The 20,883-nt window shown below is 47.9% G+C and overlaps 1 protein-coding gene across 1 annotated transcript in view; it reads left to right on the top strand.

The window, feature by feature from the left end:
- Positions 1–20,577, top strand: part of STYXL2 (serine/threonine/tyrosine interacting like 2) — a gene marked incomplete at its 3' end in the record, with an annotated part of 31,239 nt that extends 10,662 nt beyond the window's left edge. Inside the window, exons 2-5 of the mRNA XM_082614613.1 lie at positions 6,403–6,497; positions 9,854–10,085; positions 12,399–12,616; positions 17,726–20,577. Coding sequence (XP_082470739.1) covers positions 6,403–6,497; positions 9,854–10,085; positions 12,399–12,616; positions 17,726–20,577 — 3,397 coding nt within the window. The remainder of the gene's footprint in view (positions 1–6,402; positions 6,498–9,853; positions 10,086–12,398; positions 12,617–17,725) is intronic.
- Between the last annotated feature and the right edge of the window lie 306 nt (positions 20,578–20,883).

The raw sequence follows: 20,883 nt of genomic DNA, 5'->3' as shown, positions 1-20,883 counted from the left end.
AGCTTCTATTGGCTCTGGGAGTTTCTTGGCTTGTGACGGCATAACACCAACCTCTGCCTCTGTCTTCATGTGGCCATCTCTTCGCTGTTTCCTCTTGTGTCTTTTTTTTTTTTAAACATCTTTATTGGAGTATAATTGCTTTACAATGGTGTGTTAGCTTCTGCTTTATAACAAAGTGAACCAGCCATACACATACATACGTTCCCATATCTCCTCCCTCTTGCGTCCCCCTCCCTCTTGATTCTTTTTGAAGTGACATTTGGCACTGGATTTACAGTCTATCCACGATTATCTCTTCTCAAGGTCCTTGACTTACTTACATCTGCAAATATCCTTTTTCCAAATAAGCTTGCATTCACAGGTTCTAGGAGACATATCTTTGGCAGGGCCACCATTCAACTCACTATAACTTTAGACCCAGCCCTGGGGCAATATAACTGTATTCTTTTCCGTGGAACCAGGATAGGGCCTTGCAAAAGTCCACCCAGTGCTACAAACAGCCATTGCCAATCAACCAGAGTTAGTCAGGGGATGAAGTGTGTTTGCTGTCCTGGCAGGGAGTCTTAACATTTCCAGCGTCATCTGTAAATCTCATCCTAGGGTGAATTAAGAACCTGAGAAAGGGGTGTAGGCAGTGGATAGCGGTGTCAAGTCTTCATTTCTGCCTGACTTAGGCACTGACCTCAAACACCTTAAATTCAAACCTAGCTGCTGTGAGTCACTCTCTCTGGAGGAACACCTGCAGCTAGAGATTCATCCATCTCCCAAGTAGGCAAATTTCCCGAGGTAATTCATGAGTTAACATTAAAGTGTAAAACCGCCTACCCAGTGGGGCAACTTAACCTCCATCAGACCTCCCCAGTAACCCAGATGAGCACAGTTTAAAGTGTCAGTGTGCTTGTGATGCAAACCAGCCTCCAGACGGGCCTCCCTCCATTATAGGAAGCCTCTGCCCGCCAAGCCCTTCCATGCAGCTGGTCTGAAACCTACCTCTGCCTCTCCTCTTCCTCCTCAGCTATGACCAGTTTTCTCTTCCTCTCCAAATAAAGGATCAGACTTCTTTATCTTCTCTTTTTCTGGTGTGAAGAATGTTTTTCTGTTTTCCTTTAATTTTTTCCAAGTCAAAAATCCATTTCCTGCTCTGGCTTCAGATCTGAACTTTTCAAGCCTCTGCAGTGTTTTAGAACACCTTGGTGATCTGGGGAGGTCACCTCTCTTGACAGCATTTTCCCTTCCACCTTCAGCAAAGATCCTTAGCTGTGCCCTGCTTGCCTTTCTTCTCACGAGGTCTGCGTGCCTGATGGTGGCAGTGGAGAAGGAGATGGGGCATGTAGTGTCAGGTCTGAGTGTCTTCATTGTGTGTCCTTGGAAAATGGCTCCTCCCACACACCCTTTCTCTTTTATATTTCTTTTTCCGTGAAAATTTTTCTGCCTTGGCTCTTTCAGGGAGCCTGCTGGAAGCAGCTTGCTAAAAATCGATTTGCTTAACTGACTTCTCTCCTTCCTTGGAGCCTGAACTTTGCCTGTGTGGTCACTTTTACTGAAGCTCAGAAACCTGTTCCTTTTTTGCAAAAGCCAAATCAAGAAAGACACCCCCTCCTGGGCCTCTGCCTCCGTTTCATTTCCAAGGGATTCACTGAAAGGAAGTGATCGGCTGTCAGGGGGGAAGGTCTTGGCAACCTGGTAACTGGTTTAAAGAACTGGCTTTCAAACTTTGCCAACTGTAGTTCACAGTGGGACATACCATTTACTCAGAGCATATGTGTATATTTATGTGTAAATTTTTAAAAGGTTTCACAAAATTATACCTGTCTTTACAATGGATGGTGCTATTATCTATTCTACTTTTTTTCTTTTTCTTTTTTTTTTTTGTCAGATGCTAGGCGCGACCCATTGATTTTATGATACACTAATGGGTCACAGTCTGCAATTTTGAAAAACACAGGTTTAAAGAAAGCTACCCCCGTCTCTGCTCTTGGTTAGGAAGTCCATCAAACTCTGCTTTATTGTTTCTCTTCAATTCACCCTCAAGGCTTTTTAGCTGCTGCTTCCTGATCCTATGATGAGGTATATATCGATCCTAGAGCCTTTCTTTCCCTGCCGGTCTTTTTTGAACAGCCAGTCCTTTCTGCTTTCCAATCACGGTGTGTCATCACACGCCATCTCAGGCATGCGGGTGGAAGCACAGACACGGTCATAAATCAAAACCTCTAGGGTCACTGTCTCACTGACCTTGCAAATATAAACAGGCCCACTTGTCCAGATCTTACCCTCCTGCCTCCTCTCTTTCTCTGCAATCCTGCTTCTCGGTGGAAAACAAAAGCAGCTTCTCAATGCCTCTAGGACATTGCTGTCCACTCGGGTCCTTTCAGGTCCTATCCCCACACCTTCTATATTAGACTCAGTAAACCATGTCTCTGGCAAAGCAGTCTTAGGACTATCAGGTTTACATCTGCTCCTCTCATAACGGGTTAACTCATAAAAGCGCTCAGAATTTACATCCTACCTTCAACACTGGAGGATGCTGAGCTGAGTTTACTGTTGCTCGCATTTTTGCATCAGCAGCGAAAACAAAAGCAGTGTGGGATTGCGGAGGGCATCTGATCTTAACCCACCCTCTTTTCTCAATCTTAAAACCTCCAGCTTCTCAAAAGTGTACTGGGTGGTCTTCAAATGTGATTTCTCAGATTCACTGACCCAGGAGCTGGAGTTCAGTCTTTACCACCAACAAGGAGGAAGGATGTTTCCCCACCATTTTTATTTTCAGATTTTAATTTCATATTCTCCCCTATCAAACTTACAGCCTCAGAGTTTACGTATATTCAGGACAGGTTATCAGTTCCTGGTATTTGTCATGTGAAACCAAATCCACACAATCTGAAGTCGATGTTGTTTGGGGAAAATGGCAGGATCAAAGGCTCGCAGAAAGACAGAATCAGGTGGGGATCCCAGGGGGCACCATCTGCTGACTTCTGGCTCGGGTCTTTCTGCACACCTGACAGGTGAGGGCTTCTGTATCTCTTTTCAGTCTGTGCCTGTAACTTCCTCCAGCGGAGACCCCTGGAGGTCTGCAGAGGAACAAAGAAAACTGACCTCTGCGAGAAGTGAGGAGCCATGCCAGCAGGAAGCCCTTATCATCCCCATAGTTACAGGAGAGTTCTTGGTTAATTACCCTTTCAGGGTTTCGTTTTGATTCCCCCCCACCCGCCAGACCTCATTTTTATTATTATTTTTTATTTATTATTATTATTTTTTGCAGTACGCGGGCCTCTCACTGTTGTGGCCTCTCCCGTTACGGAGCACAGGCTCCGGACGCACAGGCTCAGCGGCCATGGCTCACAGGCCCAGCCGCTCCACAGCATGTGGGATCCTCCTGGACCGGGGCACGAACCCATGTCCCCTGCATTGGCAGGTGGACTCTCAACCACTGCGCCACCAGGGAAGCCCTATCTCTTCTTACTTTTTAGACATAGTGTATGTGGAGCTCCATTTGTACTCTTGCTCTGGGGTGGGCCTGTTACTATGGAGATTGGCGAAAGCTCTCTAGTTCTAGCATCCAAGGATAATATCTCACAAACCTCACCCTTAATTCACCCTCACTCCCCAGTCATGCTTTTGAAAATGCATCTTCTGGTCACAAGGAGTACTTGGGCTAGATTGGAAATGATCTGACACAACTGCTCTTGGAAATCCCTCAGGAACTACCAATGATGATACAACATTGTGCTGACCTGCATGGGCAGGTCTAGCCACGTCCTGGTTAGAGTCATAGGCTACTCCTTTTCTCTGTCAAAGACACTTCTTTTTTCATAGCCTTGTTGGCTCTGATCACATCATTTTCCCAAGGGGGAAATCTGATGTGGATGCCTACTACAAGGGAATTATTCTGCTAATCAATTCAACTAGACTTATCTAATTCCAAGTTAGCTCCATTCAGTTCAGCTGGACTCAGCTCAACTCAACCCAATCCATCCATCCATCCATCTATGCTTTCAACAAGTATTCTTTAAGTACTTTTCTGTCAAAGTCTATGTTGGGCCTGGGGATCCAGCTGGGGTTTCTTCCACCAACCAACTCACCTCCCCTTTCCAATCAAAATGGTATCAGTGTATTGTGTGGAGAGAAGACTGGACTCAGACAGGACTGCTCTATTTTTGCAACTTAGCCTTGCCACTTATTTACTGCCTCCGGCAATTTTGTTAACCTCTCTGAGCCACAGTTTCCTCACCTTAGAGCAGGAATAATAATACCTACTTTGTGGGAGTTTTGTCAGGATTAAATTTATAAAAGGCACTCACAAATGGTATCCAGGGATTTCCCTGGCGGTCCAGTGGTTAAGACTTTGCCTTCCAATGCAGCGGATGTGGGTTCGATCCGTAGTCGGGGAGCTAAGACCCCACATGCCTTGTGGCCAAAAAACCAGAACATAAAACAGAAGTAATATTGTAACAAATTCAATAAAGACTTTAAAAATGGTCTACATAAAAAAAATCTTTTAAAAAATGGTATCCTGGACTTCCCTGGTGGCGCAGTGGTTAAGCATCTGCCTGCCAATGCAGGGGACATGGATTTGAGCCCTGGTCCGGGAAGATCCCACATGCCGCGGAGCAGCTAAGCCCATGCACCACAACTACTGAGCCTGTGCTTTAGAGCCCGTGAGCCACAACTACTGAAGCCTGCGCGCCTAGAGCCCGTGCTCTGCGACAAGAGAAGCCACCGCAATGAGAAGCCCGCGCACCACAACGAAGAGCAGCCCCTGCTCGCCACAACTGGAGAAAGCCTGCATGCGGCAACGAAGATCCAACGCAGCCAAAAATAAAATAAATAAATTTATAAGAAAAAAAATGGTATCTATACCCAACACAGTGGAAGAACACAGACCAAGGAACATCACTGGGAAATTTCTAAACACTGCAAACCAAAGAAGATCCTGCAGGTTTCCACAGAGATAAAATAGGTCAATTACAAGGGCCAGGAAACACATTGACTTCTGACTTTTAAAAGCAAAACGATAATGGACAAGTTTCTAGTTCTGGGTAAGATGGCAACCACACCCTCCACCTAGACTCTCGCATGGATTGCCCTTATAAAATCTGGACAGAAGGCTACAGCAGCTGTTTGAGGACTCTGAAAAGTAAATAGTTTCAGGCAGATTGAGGAAGAAAACCAGAATCCAAACTACTACCAAATCAGCAGCGTGTTTATCATGTTTTCCTCTGGAATACACAACCTTGACTCAAGGCAATGTGACAATGATGGCAGCAATAACCTGAGGTGCCTAAGAAATGAAATATTATTCAGCAATAAGAAGGAACAAATTATTGACTCATGCAATAGAGTAGATGACTCTTAGATGCATTTTGCTGAGTGAAATAAGCCAGATCCAAAAGACTACTATATTATTTCATTTATTTAACCTTCTGGAAAAGGCCATACTATAGGGAAAGAAAACAGATCAGTGATTGCTAGGGGATGAGGTGCAGGGAAGTTTTGACTATAAAACGAATGAGGCATGATGGAATTTTTTGGAAAAAAAATTAGTATCCATTAAGTCCTCTCGCCTTTTATTAGTCCTCTCTGGACATAAAGGAAAGACTAAGCAAAAAAGACCCAAAGCTCACCACGACACCTGGAAAAGAGGAGAACCCACTGGGGAAGAGGGCACCCACCACTGTAGTATGGTCCTAACCCTTGGTTTTGATTCACCGTGTTCCTCAAAGATGCCTTTGGACACCTCTGCTGAATTCTTTCTGGGAAATTGACATTTACCTAAATTACTCTATTGCATCCCTGGGCTTAGGCTGATCCTGGATTTCTTGCGTTCAAAATCAGGACTGTGCAGTTGAGCACATCTTTATGTTTCCCTCGGTGCTGTGTCAGCCCTTTATCATCATCAGCCCACGCCCTTTAAGCAGGGAGAAGATACGGGGCATGGAAGGAATGGTGGCAGCCTACCCAGTCCATCAATCCAGCAGAACCCTGGTGGAAGCCCAGTTAGGGACATCCTACAGTATTGATAACAGAGGAGCAGGGACAAGAAAAGAAAAAGGAGCAGCAGTACATCCAAGGGTAGGAACACACAAAGAAAATGAAGCCCCATCAGCGTGAGTTCTCCCCAGTCTCTTCCCTCCATAACCCAGGCTACCATGTCATGAAACATCAAGGTGACAATTCTGGTCTAAAAATAAATAGGCGACTAAGCCATAGCATACCCAGCGTTCTGCCTTCTTAGGTTCCCTAAATTTAGGAGACTAAGCCATAGCATACCCAGCGTTCTGCATTCTTAGGTTCCCTAAACTTAGGAAGGCATTCCCTTTATCTCATTGTTTTCTTATCTGAAAAGATTGCCTCCCATTCAGATGCTGCCCAGAGTCATCTCACGTGAATATCCTCCTCTTTTAGGTACTCAATGGTCTCAGATGCAGAAACAGAAAGCATTTTCATGGAGCCCATTCACCTCTCCTCAGCTGTTGCAGCTAAACAGATCATCAATGAAGGTGATGCCATCAGACACCGGGTGGGAGGAGGGAGAGTACAAGGGGCATCTGGAGACTCTCGGAGGGGGGCCATTAGAAGGTGTCAATGTGCTTCTCACATGCTTCCCATCACATTAAGAGGAGCGGATCCAAAGAAGGCAGTTCCTCCAACCCCTCCTCATCAACATTCATGGGACAGAGGTGGAAGTTATTATGTCTCAGCGTGAACAGTTCTCTAGGCAACAGACTGGGAGGCAGCTCCAATCTGCCCCTAGGGCCCCTCATTCAGTTTTTCAGTTAACCTCAGGGGCCCTGCGATGGCTTATGCTAGAGATGCAGACCTGAGAGCCTAAGAAATGGCTAGGAGCATCCAGAGAGTTCTGTTCAAAGGGATGTCTAGATTTAACTCTGCATTTCCACTAGTGCTTAAAGATGGTTTTTAAACTGAAATATGAATGGGGAGGAGGTAAGGAAAGGTGGGGTGGCAAGAGATGTTAATATTTACACAAAAAAATTTAGAGCAGAAAATGTACTATATTTCATTCAAGGATACTCATTCCAGTTGGATAGATTTTTTTTTTCCTAATCAATTTTGGGCAAATAATCTTTCACAGTTTCGTTCCTCTCCTTTCTCCTCCCTTTGCACTTGGTGTCTCTCTCACTCCGGATGGGTGGGGTGAGATAAGGCAGTCCTGTTAATTACACAGGGCCCACCTGGCCTTTGGGCTTAATCTGGCATCCACAGCTGGTGGCCATGATCACTTCCCTAGTGATGAGAACCAAACATGCTACTCCTCCATGTAAGCCCAGGTCTTGCTTAGTCCCTAGGCCCTTTGTGTCCCCACCAGGGTCCCTGAGGACATCTGGATCTCTTGAGCAATGAGACACTTTAAAATACCTCATGAGCAGTGAGATATTTTACCAGATGTTGCTTGATCTGGGAACCCTAGGAGGCCCCATCTTCTCAAGTAACTATTTTTTTCTGTTTTCTTTTATCACCCTACCTGGGGTCACTGTTACCTTGCTGCAAGTCAGGCCAAGGTGTCTTGATCCCAGTCTAGTTCTTTCTAAATTGCTCCCAGCACCACCCTAACTCTGGAAGTTCTTTTTCCCTCCTGTGTGGTTGGGAATTTCCCTAACCTTCCATCTTGCAACACCCTTGCATTGTGCTTCACTCTCTGGACAACTCTCCAGGCTTTGGCTCTTTTTTTTTTTTTATGGTACGTGGGCCTCTCACCGTTGTGGCCTCTCCCGTTGCAGAGCACAGGCTCTGGACGCGCAGGCTCAGCGGCCATGGCTCACGGGCCTAGCCACTCCGTAGCATGTGGGATCTTCCCGGACCGGGGCACGAACACGTGTCCCCTGCATCGGCAGGCGGACTCTCAACCACTGCGCCACCAGGAAAGCCCCAGGCTTTGGCTCTTGATAAGTAAAAGTCCAGGTTTAGGGGTTGTGAGAAAACCATGTCCTCTCTTTGAAAGCTTCACTTTCAGGTCTATGGGATGCTAGGGATGTTCAGCATTTATACTGTGACCTGAAGCTGAGCAATGCCTTTTTTTTTACCCTAAGCCTTTCTAGGCATTAAGCCTAAGTTTCATTAGTCCGAGTGGCTGAAGGATGGTGGGGGAAGAAAAAAAGAATAAATTACAGAAAAAAGGAAAATATACCAAGTGATACTTCAAAACATTGCCCTACTCAGTAGTGATTAGAGGGGGTAAAAATGGATGTCGAAGAACCCTCCAATTTCAGAAAAGTCTGCATATGCCACACATCTGACAGAGTGCAAAGGAGAAATGTCTGGGCTTTACTCTCTTTTGATGAAGCCTCAGCAAGTAGAAATAAATGGGAGGAATTGATGCGGCTGAAGTGTGGAGCAGAGACCTAGGGAAAGTAGGAGCTCCCAGTGGGGATAAGGGGCTGGGACATTTGTTTTTAAATTGGAAGGGGAAGAAATCAAAACAATAACCTGCTGTATAAATAGCCGAGGAAGACATTGCTGTATATTTTAACGAGGCAGTGGGGAGGTTTTTTTTTTTTCCATGTAGTAGAGGAAAGATATCTAAGTAGGGGAGGGAAAGAGAGGGGCTTTTACATTTGCCATGTAAGACCCCAGGAGAGCCAAGAGTGGTGGAGAAAATAGGAACGCTTCATCTATTTTTAAGCAAAATAGAGCACTGGGATTGCAGAGGTTTTCTTCTTCCTGCTTTTGAAACGGATATCAAAGAACATTTAGAGCTGAGACCTGTGCAGGGATGTGGGTGCACATTAGGTGTTTTCGACGAGGGTGGAGAGGAGAGGGAAGCTTTAGGGAAATGAAGTTGTCAGCCCTGGGCAGAACCCAGGGCTCCTGGATCCGCAGACTTGAGCAGCCCGGCTTACAGACACCTGCTTATTCTGTGAAGGGCGGGGCCACGTCTATTGCCAACTGTGGCTGCACTCTTCACCCACGAGGGAAAGAGGTGGTGCCAGCAAGAGGTTATGGCCAACACAGAGGACACTCCTTTCCTACCTACCTTCTTTTTCCCTCTCTCTACTCAGTATTTTTGGGCTACAAAGTGAAAAGAAAGGTTTTGCTCTCTTGTATACCTTCTTAGAGAAAGGAAAGATCCTACCTTCCTCCAAATTGGATAATTTGGGAGCAAATACATTAGGAGGAGAAGATAAAGTTTCACTCGAGAGGCAGGTGAATAGAATTTGAATTCAGAAATGCAGGAAGGCCCCGAGTGCTGTTTTGTGACTGGCATCAGAGCTCATAGGAAACTTTTGCCACCTGTCAGGGAGCTGGGAGGCTGAGGATCACAGGCGCCCACACTCTAGTGGGGGAAACAGACAATAAATTAAATAAGTCAATTAAAGGTGTATTAGAAGGTGACCTAGCATAAGTGACTGCTGAAAGTTTCACTTTTCCCAGAGTTATTTGCCTTCCATGTGTAAAGGAGTCAAACTAATAGAATGAATTATGTTACTAAAGAATGCCATGTAGTCATTTGGTAAATGCTTCTAAGCATCTAATTTGTGTGGGTCACTGTGGGATTTACAAGTATAAATTGGGCATACACCAGCTACTTAAGGACCTCGGTCTAAGAAATTATCAGCCAGCTTTAGAGAAAGATGGGAGGAAATGAGGGAAACTGATGTCCCTTCTCCCACCCCAGTACACCTATGCTGCTGACCCTGACCACAGTGTCCAGGCCAATGCAGGCTCCTCCCGGGTCCCCATTAAGTCCTTCCTGACAGATCAGATCCTGCTGGATCTGAATGAATTCAGCCCATACGCAGAGTCCTGGCAGCGAATGGGCAAAGAGTGGGTTCTCCCAAGGAGCAGGGAAGGCCCTGGTGTTCCTCCTCTTTGATGAGAATGCTTCCTGTCCCCCTAGAACTCAAGCCGCGGGGAGTCAAAGCTGAGGCAAAGTGTCCAGGCATGCTGGAGTCTGCCAAGCAGCTGCTTGTGGAGGACCTGTACAACCGTGTCAGGGAAAAGATGGATGACACCAGCCTGTACAACACCCCCTGCATCCTGGACCTACAGCGGGCCTTGGCCCAAGACCGCCAAGAGGCTCCCTGGAATGAGGTGGACGAGGTCTGGCCCAACGTCTTTATAGCAGAGAAGTGAGTCTGATGTCTGGGGGGGGATCATGATCCTTTGCACTCTGGGTAGTGCCTGAGATGAAACTCCCCCAACTTTGACCAAAGGCTCAATAGCTCCCTCTAGCAAACTGATGCTGCCTGACTACTTTCCCAGCCCTGAACTTGGAGAACGGCCCCACCCACCCACCTGCACACAGAGATCCCCAGGGAAAAATGCTGGCATGATTGCTTAGCCTCCAACCTTCTGCCAGGGCTCTCTATCATAGCCTGGCCCCTCCAGGTGCCTTTTCTGGGCCTCCCTTCCTGCCCAGAGCCTTGCCAACAAACGCCTTGCTATCATCATCAGCCCGTGACATCCATAACAACCATATAATGGGACATTTGGAGCCATTGATAATATTGATTTTATATATGTTTACCAACTTATGAAAGTGTCCACAATATATTAAGAGGATAAATAGGTTATAAAACAAATATGTATAACATGATGCTAATTGAGTAATATATATAGTATGTGTGTATGTCTGTGTGTGTATGTGCTTTTACATAGACAACAAATTGGAAACAAATGTGATGAAAAGTTTATAGTACTTCTCTCTAGGAGGTGGTTCTGTAAGTGATTTCCATTTTCTTCTTTAGGTTTCTTTTGAATTGTACAGATTTCCTACAGTAAACATGTGTTATTTTTATAATAAGAAAAAAATGTTATTTTTCAAAAGTTTATCAGTGGTTTCCAGAACAAAATCCAAAACAGCTCACTCACATCCTGATGCTTTTGTTGTGGTCTTGCCAGTGCATAATTGGAAGCAATAGGCTGGTTGGTGAAATTCGTTGTGCTGATCTATTGGCTACTTAATAAGATCTTTTCCCAATGTAATTACCCATATATCTAGATGCAAGGGAGGGAATCTGGGGTCCCCAGGGCAGGCAGTAGGGAAAATAGCTTTGGACATTGGGTCTTGTACTCCACTGTGGTGTAATGGGTTGCCCGGGACCTGATTCCCAGAGCTGAGCACCAAGTCCTGAGTGATCCCTAATTAGCTCTGTAGACCCAGAAACATTCACATTGTGATCAACAGGGACCCTGGGCATCTCCAGATATCACCAGCTAAAGGCTTCTGCTCCTTATTGGGCAACCTGCCATCAGGGCCTCTTTAAACTAAGCTCTATTTATTCCACTGCAGTAAAAAGAGCTCTGGGGGGGCCTCCCTGGTGGCGCAGTGGTTGAGAGTCCGCCTGCCGATGCAGGGGATACGGGTTCGTGCCCCGGTCTGGGAGGATCCCATATGCCGCGGAGCGGCTGGGCCCGTGAGCCATGGCCGCTGGGCCTGCGCGTCCGGAGCCTGTGCTCCGCAACGGGGGAGGCCACAACAGTGAGAGGCCCGCATACCGCCAAAAGAAAAAAAAAAAAAAAAAAAGAGCTCTGGGGGCTTCCCTGGTGGCGCAGTGGTTGAGAGTCCGCCTGCTGGTGTAGGGGACACGGGTTCGTGCCCTGGTCCGGGAGGATCCCACATGCCGCGGAGCAGCTGGGCCCGTGAGCCATGGCCGCTGAGCCTGCGCATCCGGAGCCTGTGCTCCGCAACGGGAGAGGCCACAACAGTGAGAGGACCGCGTACCGCAAAAAAAAAAAAAAAAAAAAAGAGCTCTGAACTAGAAACCCTGAACCCCAGTTCTTATTCAGAGTCTTTTTCTTTGAACAAGTCATAAAAGCTATCTGATTCATTTTTACAGTCTTCAAATGGGAAATATGTATACATATAGCTGATTCACTTCATTGTACAGCAGAAACTAACACAACATTGTAAAGCAACTATACCCCAATTTTTAAAAAATGGGGGGAATAATAATAATAATACCTATAAAACAAAAAGAATAGTTGTCCTGTCTACCTCTTAAGTTTATTATTAGGATAAAATAAATTAATGCATATGAAAGCACTTTGAAAAATATAGCATGCCATATCAATGTGAAGCACACATTTTATTATTATTTTTGCCTGCCACTTCTGTGTCTTGATCACTGTGCATCCCAAAGGCATGGAATTTTAGCTTAGAGGTCTCTGGGCCAATCAAAGCTTTCCTTACACATCTCTTCTTTCTCCTGTCCTCCCTTGCCCAGCTCCCCGTCCCTTCTCTCTCTCGCCAGAGCTAAGTCACCGGTCCCTTTTTATAACAATATTTCCAGTGAGCCCCAGACACATGGGTGAGCAGAGAAGGAGGTATTCACCCAGCTGTGGCCCTCCTGACCTGGCTGAAGCAGGCTTCCAATCTCAGTGGTAAGGCACCTTTCTAGTTCTGACTCTGGCAAAAAATGCCCCTGCCTCTTTCCCTCCAGGAGCGTGGCTGTGAACAAGGGGAGGCTGAAGAGGCTGGGAATTACCCACATCCTGAATGCTGCTCATGGCACCGGCGTCTACACTGGGCCTGAATTCTACACTGGCCTGGAGATCCAGTACCTGGGTGTGGAGGTCGACGACTTCCCTGAGGTGAACATCTCCCAGCATTTCCGGAAGGCAGCCGAGTTCCTGGATGAAGCCCTGCTGACCTATAGAGGTGAGGGGGTCAGTCTGCTCCAGGCTGCTGGAATTCCACAGGGGAAGGAAGCACAAAAGGAATGTTATGGAAACCTCCAGGTTATCTGCTGTCTGGAGGTCATCTGTCTTAAGGCGGCTGTTGTCTCATTCTAGGACAAGGGGAAAGGAATGGACCATCATTCACCCAATAAGTAATTACTGAGGGCCCAACATGTGCCAGGTGCTATTCTAGGCATTGTGGTGAAAGACACAGGTAAAGCTTCTGGCCTTTGATACTTACATTGTAGTGAAGGCAGAAAAACTTAGAAAAGAGAAAGAAAAAGAAAAATGTCAGATACTGATCAGTGTGAGACAGAGATGAGAACTGGGATGATGTGTTGGAGTGTCTGGCTAGCTCCCTCAAGAGTGGTTGAGAAGGCCTCTCGGAGAAAGGGCCGTTTAAGCTGAGTGATAAGAAGGAACTAGCCATGGAAAAATTGAAAGAACATTCCTGGCCAAGGGGTGTGCCAGTGCAAAATTCCTAAGGTGGAATAAGCTTAGTGTATTCAGGAATCACAAGGCGAGTGTGGGTTAGCCTGGTAGATAAGGGCGGCAGGGGTCCATCGTGCAGGAAGTTGAGGACCAAGGTAAGGGAGTTGAAAGGCACCTTGATCTGATCTGCATTATGGAAAACTCACTCCCTGGGCTTTGAAGGCAAGACCGGGTGGGAGGGGAGGGGAGAGTGGGAGTGAGGAAGGCAGTGCTGAGGCTGTCACTGTAGTCTAAGTGGAATGATAGGAGATTATCTATAGAGTTGATGGGACATCCATCTCAAGGAGGATCTCCATGAGGAGAGGCTGAAGCCCACTCAGTGAGAGCAGGTGGGAGTTCAGGATCTGGTGCCCAAAAACCCATGCTTCAGTCCAGGATTTGCTATGTTCTCTCTATACGAGGAACCGCCGTTTCCTTATCTATAGAACAGATAGATCTAATTTTCCTAAAATTGCTGTGAGGACTAAAATTGTAAAAATGCATATAAGGGCTTACTTCGCACAGAACTGGGTAAATAATAAATGTTCAAAAAGTTACAACCAGGGCTTCCCTGGTGGCGCAGTGGTTGAGAGTCCGCCTGCCGATGCAGGGGACACGGGTTCGTGCCCCGGTCCGGGAAGATCCCACATGCCGCGGAGCGGCTGGGCCTGTGAGCCATGGCCGCTGAGCCTGCGCGTCCGGAGCCTGTGCTCCGCAACAGGAGAGGCCACAACAGTGAGAGGCCCGCGTACCGCAAAAAAAAAAAAAAAAAAAAAAAAAAAAAAAGTTACAACCATTACTATAATGAATATTATTAACTATTCCTGGGAAGGACATTTCCTATCATCACCAATGACCAGGAAGGGTAATTTTTAATGGATACATATATATATATATATATATATATATATACAGAGAGAGAGAAGAAAAAAAGAGGGAGAGAGAGAGACAGAGAGACAGAGAGGGGAAATATTTTTATGTATGTATACATTTTTATTAAATTATAATTTATAAATGTTATGTATATAATAATTATATATCTATATCTATATAAAATGATTTTCTCCCCTTTTCAATGCTTAAAAAAACCTACCTTTAAGAACGTATTTCTTCTGACAGAAGTGGACTTGGGCGTGTCTGCCAAGAGTCTGTGGGAGAGGGGATCTCTTCCGCTGCTTTGCCGGGTGCTGACGGCCACTTCTCGGCCGAACGAGGGAAGCCATAGACGCGGAAACCGGCCGGCGGGGCTCGCGCAGCATCCCGGGCGAGTGAGGCCGCTCGCAGAGCCGAAACGCATCCCCAGAAGCGGGAGAAGCTTGCCCGGAGGGTGGCGGCGTGGCAGGGAGGCGGCGGGCTGGGCGTCCAAGAGCTGCGAGGCCGGAGCAGCAAGTGTCCTGTCGCGCGGAGAGGCAGACGGCAGCACTCCCTCCAGGGCAGGTTCTCCCCGCGACCCAAAGCGGTGCCGCCGGGCCTGCGGGCGAGCGCAGCAGCTCTGCCGGGTCGACCAGGTGGTCCCCATCACCTGCCTGGCCAGTGCGTCCTGCAGACCATCTCCTCTCCCCTTGCTGCTATCAGCTGCCTTCAGGCTCACCCTCCCTAGTCTCCGCACCCCTGCGAGGCAGGGGAAGGACGGTATCCTTGTGTTGCCTTTGTGGGCACTTCCTACGCCGGGGCAGACAGTTGTCATCATCCCTGGAATTAACCTCCTGAGCCTTAGTTTCTGTGGTTTTCTCCACTCTAGGATACTTCCGAGTCAGTTCTTAACAAGGAGGAAGGCAAAACCTACCCCTGGCTCTGGGCATTTTACATAATAATCACAATGACCCCTTGAGAAGGTATTTACATTTTGCAAATTGGGAAATCCCACTCATTAGGTTAAGTGATGGCCACCGTGAGATAATTAAGATTCCTTCGGTTGCCAGTAAGTAGAAAGCATCTGAAGCTACTTAACAAGCAGCAAAGGCATTAATTACAGCAATACAAGGAGAAATCCAGAGACAGGAAGGTGGCCCCAGGATGGTCTGGAACAAGGACTGGACAGCCTCAGGACTCTTGGTTCCATCACCTCTTTCTACCTCAGAGAGCATGACCCACCACAGGCCTGAAAATAACCGCTAACTTCCTGCCTCAGTTCCCTGGGGAGAAAATTTGTCAGACCCTGGTCCTTTGTCTACCTTAAATTCTATCCACAGTGGCAAGGGGGGTGGCTTCTGGGCAAGTACTTCTCATTTTCCTGGGGTGCAGAGAGGGGGAAAGTTCTGAGGAAAAGGAGAATTATGAATTGGGAGGATACAAAACAAATGCCTGCCATCTAAAGGCATACTGAGAGTGTGAGAGAACTGGAACCCAGCCTTACTCAAGTCCAGGGCTCTCTCCACTAGCTGTACTCTTCAAATCTTTAAGCACATCTAGACAGACCCCCCCCCCACCACGTCCCCCCACCATCAGCCCTTCTGCTAATCAAGATGGCAACTGCAAATTAGAAAAAGACCACCTTCCTCAAGCCACTTTACTGCTGGAGAGTTTTCATCATAACCAAACAAATCAACTTTGACTTCAAAGTTAAAGGCGTCCTCTCGAGTTGTGTCAAGCATAAGCTATACATTAGTGTGGCCTTGTGCCTAACAGAGAAAATAAAAAAAATCCTTTCGTTGCTCTGGGTGAATTGGGTGGGGCCCCAAGTCTGACCCACCCAGCTCTCCCCTGTCCCTCAGGCTGCCCCTGACACTCTTCAGAGGAATCCCAGGTGTAAGGAACATAGCACGGAAAAGCATGGCACCCCAACCTGGCCTCCACCAGACCGAGTCTAATTGTATTTGATGCCCTTATGAGGAAGCCTAGCTGCCTGTGTCCTGAAGTGTCCTGAAGTGAGCTGGCCTAGTAACCACCTCCAGAAGAAGTGAATGAGACCTTGGTACTAACTGTAGTAAATTGTGACCTGGTCAGCCTGTTAAAAGGTGAGGGACAGCTGAGCCCTGAGCTGGAGGAGGGAGGGGTAAGACATTGAATCTGTAGATGCTCTTTTAGTGGCTTTGATTCTGCTTGCTTACCTCCCCCTAGTGGCTGCTGGCCCTTGGCATTAAGGCCTTTCAGCATTATTGGACCTCAGGGCCCTCAAGTCTTGCCTTCTATGTGACAAAGACATGGTCTTAACTGGTACTAAGATATAATAATAGAAGTCACCCCCATCCCATATTGTAAGATAGGACTCTTTACTGGTTTAACAAATATCCCTGAAGACTGTTGACAAATAGATTGATGACAGCCTGGAGAGAGATCTCTAGTGGTCCCAGTGTGCATTTTAAACAGTCATAGAATGCAGGCATGTTTGTCATGTTTATGAAGGATGCAAAGCAGAGGGGGAGGCTGGGGAATAACTGGTCTATTGAATGGTAGAATTGAGACTTGCAAAAGCTTCTGTTAGCCTAGAAGAACAGGCTATAGCGACCAAAAACTTCAATAGGAATTTGTAGAGTTATCTTTATGTTTTAAGAATGCTGCAAGATAAGAGAGACATGGCTTGATAGCAGGTTTTTTAGAAAGCTTTATAGGTTTCAATGGATAAAAAAGATAATTTGAGTTCATTGTGTGATATATCCACCCACATTGCAAGCTCAGATGGCATCAGTGAAGGCCCAGTGCCCAGAAAAAGAGTGGCGAGGGGCCCACTCTACTCTGTATGGGTCAGTCCAAACCTGAAATATCTTGCTCTGTACTGACACAACTTCCTTAGGAATAAAACTGATAAATTCAAGTTTGACCTGAAGAGAGTGGCAAGTGTAGTAATGGAACATGAAAAAATGTTTGACTAATGATTGAAAGACCCAGAATAGCGAGGAAAAGAAAAAAGAAAAAGAAAAACCAAAACTCTAGTGAAGAATATGATCGTGATTTTCTTAAAGATTTTTGTATTAAAGACCTGATTCATACAGATATATTTATTATTTACCCTTGTATGTCAGAGCAGGAACACTGGGTGCCTGTTACAGAAAGTTATCCTTTGCCCTAACATGTGGAAGAATTTTCAAAAAATTAGAATGACATAAATATGGAATGAGGGTGTGTGTGTGTGTGTGTGTGTGTCTGTCTGTCTGTCTGTCTATCTGTCTAAGATACTGAGCTCTCTGTCACTGGAAGCATCTGGCAGAGTCTGGATGATGGATTATCCAGCATCAAGGATGTTGTAAAAGGAATTCTCAAGGGACTTGTGGTCCTTTCCAACACTGAGATTCTACTTCTCTGTGATTCATTCATCTTAGCCTCATTCCTTTCCTTCTCTATTCTTTTATTTTTCCTCCTTCTGATGCTCAGTCTGGTGGAGAGAAAGTGCACTCCAGTGTTTCAAAAATGGGGACAGTGGTTAGTTCCTTTCTTCCCCACCCACTCCCCACTCCCTGCTGTGTTCAGAAAATGCGGAAAATGTTTCCTCAAGCACAGGGCAGTGTCACTGCTCTGTGTGACATCTGTAATATGGGAACAATGATGCTTGTGCTTCATGGGACTTGAGCATGGATGAATATGAGATGCCAAGGAAACATTAAATCCAGCACATCAAAACAGCTCTTAAAAAAAGAATACAAGTGTCATTACATCACTATCTCTTGTGTTTTCTTCTCAGGGAAAGTCCTAGTCAGCAGTGAAATGGGCATCAGCCGCTCGGCAGTGCTGGTGGTCGCCTACCTGATGATCTTCCACAACATGGCCATCCTGGAGGCCTTGATGACCGTGCGCAAGAAGCGTGCCATCTACCCCAACGACGGCTTCCTGAAGCAGCTTCGGGAGCTCAACGAGAAGCTGATGGAGGAGAGAGAAGAGGACTTCGGCAGGGAGGGGGAAGAAGAGGAGGCAGAGGAGGGCGAGGACGCAGGGAGCACAGTTGGGGCCAAAGTGCACGCCCTCACCGTGGAAGAGGAGGATGACGCCACCAGTCACCTGAGTAGCTCCTCCTTGGGGAAGGCCAGCCGAGCCTCCAAGCCCCTCACCCTCATCGATGAAGAAGAGGAGGAGAAACTCTACGAGGCGTGGAAGAAGAGGCAGGGTCTCCCCACAGGCAAGGTCCCCCAGGGTGGGGACGACAGGCGCTCAGCCTCCTCCGGCCAGAGTGAGGAGGAGCCCGAGGATGAGGATGTGGAGCAAATCATCCGGGAGTGGCAGAGCCGCAATGAGAGGTACCAGGCAGAGGGGCACTGGAAGTGGAATAGGGAGGAGGAAGAGGAGGAGGAGGGTGACGACGGCTCCTTTGTGAGGAGAAGACGGAGGCACACAATGAGTGAGAGCAGCACCTCCGACAGTGTGAGCAGCCACGACATCCGGGTCCTGAAGCAGCAGCTGGAGATGAGCAGCCAGAACCGAGGCGGGAGACGCCGCTCTGACTCGGTGTCCACGGAGAGCACCTGGGACATGTGGAACCAGAGGCTACTGGAGATTGAGAAGGAGGCTTCGCAGAGGTACCACGCCAGGAGCAAGAGAGAGGAAGTAGACGCCAGCGCGGAGGTGGGGAACGGGGCACGGGAGGATGACGAGGAGAGTGTGTCCTCTGAGGCCAGCTCCTTCTATAACTTCTGCCACAGGAACAAGGACAAACTCACTGCCCTGGAAAGGTGGAAGATCAAGAGAATCCAATATGGATTTCACAAGAAAGACTCGGAGGCAGGAGAAGGCAGCAGTGAGCAATGTGCAGAGGAGGCCAAGGGGGAGAAGAAGAACCTCTCTGACGTCAACCTATCTGCCTACCAGGCCTGGAAGCTGAAGCACCAGAAGGTGGGCAGTGAGAACAAGGAGGAGGTGGTGGAGCTCAGCAAGGGAGAAGACTCGGCCTTGGCCAAGAAGAGGCAACGGAGGCTGGAGCTGCTGGAGAGGAGCAGGCAGACGCTGGAGGAGAGCCAGTCCATGGGAAGCTGGGAGGCAGATAGCTCGGCTGCCAGCGGGAGCATCCCCCTGTCTGCATTCTGGTCCGCAGCCCCCTCAGTCAGTGCTGGTGGGGACACAATGTCAGTGCTCAGTGCCCAAAGCCACAGCTCCCATCCCTCTCAGGCCCTAAGCATTGTAGGGGGATGCATGGCCTCTGCCCCCACCACACCTCTACCTAACCTGCCAGTGGGGCCCGGAGATACCATTTCCATTGCCAGCATTCAGAACTGGATTGTCAACGTAGTCAGCGAAACTCTCACCCAGAAGCAAAATGAAGGGCTGCTGTTGTCCCGCTCACCATCTGTTGCAAGCATGAAGGTGGCACCAGCAGCCAGCTGCCTGGGGGATGACCAAGTCTCCATGCTTAGTGGCCAGAGCAACTCCTCCCTGGGCGGCTGCCTGCTCCCTCAAAGCCAGGCAAGACCCAGCTCCGACATGCAGTCCATGCTGTCTACTCACATCACACGGAGCTCAAGAGCTGAAGGTACTGGGAGCAAAGTGAGGGGGACCAGCAAGCCTATCTGTAGCCTCTTTGCTGACAGTGTTAACCTAAAGGAGCTTGGCCGCAAGGAGAAGGAGATGCAAACAGAGCTGAGGGAGAAGATGTCTGAGTACAAAATGGAGAAGCTGGCCTCCGACAACAAACGCAGCTCCCTTTTCAAGAAGAAGAAGGTCAAGGAAGATGAGGATGATGACGTGGGTGATAGGGATGAGGACACTGACAGTGCCATAGGGAGCTTCCGGTATTCTTCCCGCAGTAATTCCCAGAAACCCGAAACAGACACCTCCTCCTCCCTGGCTGTCTCTGATAGTTATGGAAGCGGCAGCAGAGCTGGCAAAGAGATGGATAGCAGTATTAATACGTGGCTCAGTGGCCTCAGGACAGAGGAAAAATCTCCTCCCCAAAGTGATTGGTCTGGAAGCTCCAGGGGGAAGTGCACAAGATCTTCCCTGCTCTGGGAGATGGAGTCTAAGTCCTCCAGTTACAAGTTCTCCAAATCCCGGTCAGAGGAGCAGGACACCTCCTCCTACCATGAGGCCAATGGCAACTCCGTAAGAAGCACTTCACGGTTCTCTGCTTCCTCCACCAGGGAGGGCAGAGAGATGCACACGTTCTCCAGGTCCATGTTCAGTGAGACCTCAAGCTCCCGAGAGGAAAGCCCGGAGCCCTACTTTTTCCGCCGGACCCCTGAGCCCTCTGAAGGGGAAGAGTCCCCAGAGCCACAGCGTCCGGGTTGGGCCAGACCCAGGGACTGGGAAGATGTGGAAGAGTCATCCAAGTCAGATTTTTCTGAATTTGGAGCCAAGAGGAAATTCACCCAGAGCTTCATGAGGTCTGAAGAGGAGGGAGAGAAGGAGAGGATGGAAAAGAGAGAGGAAGGGAGGTTTGCTTCAGGGCGGCGGTCCCAGTATCGGAGAAGCACGGACAGGGAGGAGGAGGAAGAAATGGACGATGAAGCGATCATTGCTGCCTGGAGACGCCGGCAAGAAGAAACCAGGACTAAGCTGCAGAGAAGGAGGGAGGATTTAGCTGGGCAAAGTGGATCTGGGAGAGACTGAGAACACAGGGAGAGGCCATACGGCTTAGCACAGGGCTCAGGGCATACATTGCCACAGCCCATCAAGGGACAAGGTTGTGGAGAGGATCATATGGAGGAGCAGAAGTGAAATGAGAGGTACCAGGGAGAAGGGCACTGGATGTGGTGTAGGGAGGAAGCAGCGAAGGAGGAGAAGAGACATAAATGTAAGGTCCAAATGAGGGACAAGCTGACACCATTTCTGTTGCTCAGTGTCCTCTAAGCTTTGGTGCTTCACTTATATATTTGATTTTGTTCATCACAGACTAGAAAGATGAGCTTGCAAAGG

Source organism: Mesoplodon mirus, assembly GCF_964341445.2.
Source record: "Mesoplodon mirus genome assembly, chromosome: 3".
NCBI classification, from domain to species: Eukaryota; Metazoa; Chordata; class Mammalia; order Artiodactyla; family Ziphiidae; genus Mesoplodon; species Mesoplodon mirus.
The sequence above is the reverse complement of the archived record's forward strand: the minus strand, read 5'-3'. Positions and strand labels throughout refer to the sequence as shown.